This window comes from Carassius carassius, chromosome 2 (assembly GCF_963082965.1).
Source record: "Carassius carassius chromosome 2, fCarCar2.1, whole genome shotgun sequence".
NCBI lineage: Eukaryota > Metazoa > Chordata > Actinopteri > Cypriniformes > Cyprinidae > Carassius > Carassius carassius.
Window position 1 is genome coordinate 3,077,857 of NC_081756.1, and position 7,113 is coordinate 3,084,969.

General features: G+C 49.7%; 1 protein-coding gene across 1 annotated transcript; it reads right to left on the minus strand.

The window, feature by feature from the left end:
• Nucleotides 1–277: 277 nt before the first annotated feature.
• Nucleotides 278–1,344, minus strand: LOC132095875 (uncharacterized). Its single transcript, XM_059500971.1, has 5 exons — nucleotides 1,295–1,344; nucleotides 1,121–1,204; nucleotides 938–1,000; nucleotides 718–858; nucleotides 278–635 (listed from the first exon to the last, which is right to left on the minus strand). Exons 1-5 carry the CDS (start codon nucleotides 1,342–1,344, stop codon nucleotides 278–280), a joined length of 696 nt encoding a protein of 231 aa, XP_059356954.1.
• Between the last annotated feature and the right edge of the window lie 5,769 nt (nucleotides 1,345–7,113).

Below are 7,113 nucleotides of genomic sequence, written 5' to 3' on the forward strand. Positions count from 1 at the left end.
GTAAGATTCATAACATATACGTTGTTCTGCATGTAAGAGTTTCCATGATGAAAGCATTGTTGACTCTGATGAGGACTACACTCCAGAGACAAGTACCGCATCGTCAGCTCGAGGACAGCAAGCATTCCATATTTAAAATTGGACTGTGAAGACCATTTCCAAACAGTGTGACCATTACAACATATCAGAAAAAGAAAGACAATTAAAAATATATATATTTAACCTATATTACACATCTAAAACATTTTCAATTGTTCAAAACATGTTATCAATACAGTCAACCAAAGTTCTGACTCACCCATTCCACAATTGCAGCTGTACCCCTGGAATGGATGTTGACCTCAAATGGTTTATGTGCCCCACACTCTGCATTTGTGTTTGTGTCCTTAGCAGTACACATGTTCACAGGTAGAACAAGATATTCGGCAAGCAGCTTCAGACAACTGTGGTATGTTATAGATGCTGGCTGGCCAATTATGTCATCCTCAACCATGATTTTAGCAGTCTCTGGGATTGGATGTATGTCTGCAATAGTTGGGTCTTGGGAGTTGTCTTCAGCATCGTGCACAGTGTCCTCCATACTAATTGTTTGAAGGGAATCCAGACAAATCAGAGTCTTCAGAGCACCGCCAGTCCTGTTGTAACACAAATATTTAAAAAATATCTAGCAAACATATGAATAACTTCAATATAATAGTCATACAGTATTGAACCTACCGCACACAAATATGTGGCATATAGTCCTCATCATCACTGCCATCATAGTCTGTATCTATTTCCTTTGATTCGTCTTCTTCAAATGATGACATAGACTTTGTCTCCATATCAGGACACCAGGTGTCATCTTCCCACTCGATACTATGTAGTAAAATTGGAAAATTATATTCAATCTAACTATATAATTTAAAACATCTATTCAGTCAACACAACAACTTACATTGAGTTTTTAATGTTGTTAAATTCATCTTCACTGATGACATCCAGATCCAGTGATGACATACTAAAGAGAGATAAAAAAGAAGATTTTATGTCACCATCACTGGTTGAAGTAATGATGGAGACAATAACTATAAAGTGAAGTTTGATAAAGAATGTATACAAATGTCTCACTAATCAATACCTTGCATCTAATTCCTGAATGTTTTTATCCTGTACGCTGCTACTAGCCAACTCTTCAACTCCAGGGACTGAGAAGTCATCATCTCTGGAAAAATGACAATAAAAACAGATAAACATGTTGATTGTTATAAAAACTGTCACTCGTTGCCTGAACGACACAACATACAAGTCTCACCGGTCAGAAAGCGACTCTGAGACAATAGTGGATAGAGCTGGTGGTGGCATTGTAAATCCACTTTTCGATGGTGTGGACGTTGATATGTCTTTCTCATAACTAATAAAAAAATTATACAAATCAACATAACAATTACATCACATTTATAAAATGTCTTGATTACAGACAAACAGAGTAACATACACTCAAATATCAACTCAACTGCATTGCAGACACAAAATAATAACACACACATACAACAAATGTGTACGACACACAGATACAAGATAAAGACATCAGTAAACATAGGTAGAGAATATAAAAACAAAACAAAGGCGAAAGAAAACGTGCAGGTAAACTTACAGGTGAACATTGTAAAAGAGTTAGACAGAGGGTAAATATAGTTCTAAGAAAAGTTCCTAGATGCGGAGTAACGTTAGGCCTACTATTGTCAGGAGAAAGCAGGCTGGATTCAGATGCGGGTAAACTCAAGGCTTTATTCACACAGCGGAGACAGAGAAGATGAGTCACGTTTCACAGGTTACACTCGCAGTGACAGGATGAGTAGCAGATGAGTCACGTTTCACAGGTTTCACTCGCAGTGACAGGATGAGTAGCAGATGAGTCACGTTTCACAGAAGTACGTATAACAGCTGAACCGAAGGGATGACAGCTGGAAGCTACTAGGAGCTCTGGGCTTGTAAGAACAAGGGCAGAGAAATCAGCTAAACACACTGGAGCCTGAGGACAAGACACGACAAGGTGAGTACAAAGAGCTGCTAGATGATCGGAGCTATTGGTATGAATAACAACAGTCTGACAATAGACAGAGAAACACAGGGAATAATAAAGGGGAAAAAAATTAGAAGGACATAGAGAACAGGTGGCGAGCAATTAAGGTTAACAACGGGGAAACAAGGGAGGCGGGGAAAAACACAAACAAGCAGACGCGGTGTGCTGTCAAACCATCCCAACACACACACACACACCAAAAAGGCAGGTGATTAGCCCCGAGACCCGACAGTACCCCCCCTCCCAGGAGCGTCACCTGGCGCTCTAGGAAGGGGCCTACCTCGATGCCGCCGGAAGTCCTCAATCAACGAGCGGTCCAGAATGTCCCGGGACGGCACCCAACACCTCTCCTCTGGGCCATACCCCTCCCAGTCCACAAGATACTGAAACCCCCTGCCGCGGCGCCGCTCATCGAGTAATCTCTTAACCGTATAGGTAGGAGATCCATCCACAAGACGATGGGGCGGGGGGGTGGGGCGACTGCAAGCAGGATTAAGGGGGGAAGAGAACACAGGCTTGACCCTGGAAACATGAAACACTGGGTGAACCCGACCAAGAGTAGGAGGGAGCTTGAGCCTGATCGCCACCGGACTAACCACCTTGGTGATGCAGAATAGCCCAATGAATCTGGGTGCCAGCTTACGAGAAGGCGCCCGGAGAGGCAGATCCTTGGTAGAAAGCCAAACCCGTTGACCACACACATAGGCAGGAGGAGAGGACCGGCGATGATCAGCTGCAGCCTTGGTTCTGCCAGAGGTCTGGACCAAAATCCTCCTGACTTTCTCCCAGGTGCGACGGCAGCACTGGACGAAAGCCAGGGCGTCGTGAGGAAAGCCGCTGCGTCGGGTTCCTGTGATGGGAACAAAGGTGGATTATAACCAACAGCACACTCAAAAGGGGACATACCTGACGTGGCCGCAGGAAGGGTGTTATGAGCGTATTCTGCCCAGGAGAGCTGCTGGCACCAGGAACTTGGATTGTTGGATGCTAGACAGCGGAGCATTCTTCCTAGATCCTGGTTGGCCCGCTCACACTGCCCATTGGTCTGGGGATGAAAACCAGAAGACAGACTTGCAGAGGCCCCAATCTGTCTACAAAATTCCCTCCAGAACCGGGAGACTAACTGGGGACCCCTATCTGAAACCACATCCACCGGTAACCGTTGAAAAGGAAGACGTGATCCACCACCAGTTGGGCGGTCTCCCAGGCGGAAGGCAGCTTGGGCAGGGGAATAAAGTGAACCACTTTGGAAAAGCGATCCACCACCGTGAGAACCACAGTGTTTCTCTTCGACGGAGGAAGCCCAGAGACGAAATCAAGGGCAATGTGTGACCAAGGACGGGAAGGGATAGGGAGAGGATGCAGTAGACCATCAGGAGGGCGATTGACAGGCTTACTTTGGGAACATGTGGGGCAGGCCAACACAAACTGTCTAACATCTGTGGCCATAGTAGGCCACCAGAAATGCTGTCGGATGGCAGACAACGTTCTCCGAATACCTGGATGGCAGACTAACCTGGACGAGTGACCCCACTCAAGGACCTCAGAGCGCAGCCGGCACCGGCAACCTGCCCGCCGGGCACTCTCCCGGCACCTGCACCCCTCAACCTGCCTCCTCAACCCGCTGCTCGATACCCCACGAAAGAGCCCCGACCACCACCCCCTCAGGAAGGATGGCCTCGGCCGCAAACTCCCCCCCGGAGCAGGCGAGAGAGGGCATCGGGCTTGGTGTTCTTAGATCCCGGCCGGTACGAGAGGGTGAAGTTGAATCTGGCAAAGAAGAGCGCCCAGCGGGCCTGACGCGAGCTCAGCCTCTTGGCCGAACGGATGTATTCCAGATTCTTGTGATCCGTCCAGACCAAGAAGGGCTGCGTTGACCCCTCCAACCAATGACGCCACTCACCCAAGGCCAATCGTACCGCCAGCAGTATTCTATTGCCGATGTCATAGTTACATTCTGCAGGCCTGAGACGACAAAAGAAGAATGCACAAGGATGAACCTTCCCATCATGGAGGGAACGCTGAGATAGAACTGCGCCAACCCCAACCTCCGAAGCATCAACCTCGACAATGAACTGGGCCTCCGGATCTGGAACCAACAGAACAGGTGCAGAGACAAAACGGGACTTTAAAATGTCAAAGGCTACCTGCGCCTCCCGGTTCCACCTGGAGAACACCTTAGTGGAGGGTAAGGCTGTCAGCGGTGCAGCGATCTGACCAAAATTCCGGATGTATCGCCGGTAGAAGTTGGCAAAACCCAGGAAACGCTGCAGAGCCTTCCGGGAGTCAGGGACCGCCCACTGGGCGACAGCTTCAATCTTAGCGGGATCAGGCTTGATCCCCTCCGTAGAAATAATGTGGCCAAGGAACGTAACTGACTCAGCATGGAATTCGCACTTCTCCGCCTTAACAAACAACTGGTTCTCTAGTAACCACTGGAGAACCCGTCTGACATGCTGGGTGTGTAATTGGAGAGAAGAGGAGAAAATCAAAATATCATCCAAATACACAGACAAAATTGATTAATCATGTCCCCCAACACGCTGTTGACGAGTCCCTGGAAAACTGCTGGAGCATTGGTAAGACCAAACGGAAGAACCAAGTACTCTTAGTGTCCCCGAAGGGGTGTTAAATGCCGTCTTCCACTCATCCCCCTCCCAAATGCGCACCAAGTGGTAGGCGTTGCGCAGGTCTAACTTGGTGAAGACCCGAGCTCCCTGCAATAATTCAAAAGCAGAAGACATTAAAGGTAGGGGGTACCTGTTCTTGATAGTAATGTCATTCAAACCTCTGTAATCGATACAGGGGCGCAGGGAGCTGTCCTTCTTCTGAACAAAGAAAAACCCTGCACCAGCGGGAGAGGAGGAATGGCGGATGAGCCCAGCCTGAAGTGACTCACGTATGTACTTGTCCATGGCCTCTCTTTCAGGACCTGAAAGGGAATATAAACGACCCTTAGGCGGAGAAGAGCCCGGGAGGAGATCAATGGGACAGTCGAAGGGGCGATGCGGAGGTAGCGAGGTGGGCCGGGCCCTACTGAAGACCGCCCGAAGATCATGGTACTCCGCCGGAACACCATTCAGGTCAGAGGGATCCTCCTGAGGAACACAAGACACAGAGAAAGGACGAAAAACAGCACCCAAACATGACACGTGACAAGACTGACTCAAGGCTAAAACAGAATTACCGACCCAATCAATGTGGGGATTGTGCTTGTGCAACCATGGGTGTCCCAGAACTAAAGGAGCCTTAGGGGAATCAATAATAAAACGTTCAATCCACTCATGATGGCTGCCAGCAATTTGCAGATCTATCTTGGGAGTGACATGGGTGATTGTGGCAAGGGGACGGACAGCTAATGACCATGCTGATACGGGACTAACCAAAGGAAGAAGCGGTATTCTCCAATGTTGAGCAGAGGCAGCATCAAGGAAGTTCCCCTCAGCCCCTGAGTCCACAAGGGCGAGTCCAGTGTGTGAACGACTCTGGAAGGAGAGTTGGAACGGCAGCTGAGTGAATGTTGCAAGAGAGCTTGAGCTGAGAACCGTGCCCACCAGGACTCTCCGCCTCACTGGTGGACCCTGGCCCTTTAACGGGCACTGAAGGGCGAAGTGGCCTCCCTTGCCGCAGTATAGACACGCCCCCGACGACAGACACTCCTGCTTCTGCCGTGGTGTAAGCCGGAGATGACACAACTGCATGGGCTCCTCCTCCGAGGGCTGTCGGCTGGCTGAACTGGCTGAAGAGGACTCTAGGTGGCGCCACGGGGTGGGTGTTTGCCGTTGATTGCGGCGCCGGCTGAGACAACCCTCAATACGGAGCGCGAGACTAATGAGTTTATCCAATTCCCGCGGGAGCTCTATGGCCGCGAGTTCATCTGAAATGGCGAAATCCAACCCCTCAAGAAAACGAGCGCGCAGCGCGCTCTCATTCCAGCCGCATGTCGCCGCTAAAGTCTGGAACTGGATAGCATAGTCAGTGACGGAGCTCCTCCCCTGTGACAGTCGTGATAACTGGGCCGCCGCCTCGTCACCCTGAGCAGAGCGATCAAACAATTTGGCCATCTCTTGACTGAAATCCGCGAAGGTGGCACAACAGGAAGCCCGCGATCTCCATACGGCGATTCCCCATTCGCGGGCACGGCCCGAGAGGAGTGTAAGGACGTAAGCCACCTTGGTCTCTTCGTTTGCGTAACGCCAGGGCTGCAGAGAAAACACTAGCGAGCATTGGGAGAGAAACGCTTGACAGGCGTTAGGATCGCCATCGTAGACCGGCGGGTTGTTGGCATGGGGTTCAGACTCGTGTGACGTACCGGTGTGAGGAACGGGACCCCGGCTCGTTGCCTCTCGCTGAAGATCGTCCACCCGTGTGAGGAGTTCGGAGACTCGGGCACTGAGAACGTCCACATCCTGCGCGGTGGTGTTGAGCTGGGTGGCATGCTGCCCTAATAACACTCCCTGTTGAACGAGAGCCGAGCGAAGCGGATCAGATCCCGCTGAATCCATAATATGGTCAGACTGTTCTGTCAGGAGAAAGCAGGCTGGATTCAGATGCGGGTAAACTCACACCCGCTTTATTCACACAGCGGAGACAGAGAAGATGAGTCACGTTTCACAGGTTACACTCGCAGTGACAGGATAAGTAGCAGATGAGTCACGTTTCACAGGTTTCACTCGCAGTGACAGGATGAGTAGCAGATGAGTCACGTTTCACAGAAGTACGTATAACAGCTGAACCGAAGGGATGACAGCTGGAAGCTACTAGGAGCTCTGGGCTTGTAAGAACAAGGGCAGAGAAATCAGCTAAACACACTGGAGCCTGAGGACAAGACACGACAAGGTGAGTACAAAGAGCTGCTAGATGATCGGAGCTATTGGTACGAATAACAACAGTCTGACAATAGACAGAGAAACACAGGGAATAATAAAGGGGAAAAAATTAGAAGGACATAGAGAACAGGTGGCGAGCAATTAAGGTTAACAACAGGGAAACAAGGGAGGTGGGGAAAACACAAACAAGCAGACGCGGTGAGCTGTCAAACCATTCCA

Excerpts from the sequence above, each read along its gene's own strand:
- LOC132095875 (XM_059500971.1), bottom strand. The coding sequence starts at position 1,344 with ATGCCACCACCAGCTCTATCCACTATTGTCTCAGAGTCGCTTTCTGAC. Across the intron at positions 1,001-1,120 it reads ATTCAGGAATTAGATGCAAG|TATGTCATCACTGGATCTGG; the intron begins GTATTGATTAGT and ends ATCTCTCTTTAG. Across the intron at positions 859-937 it reads AACAACATTAAAAACTCAAT|TATCGAGTGGGAAGATGACA; the intron begins GTAAGTTGTTGT and ends TTTACTACATAG.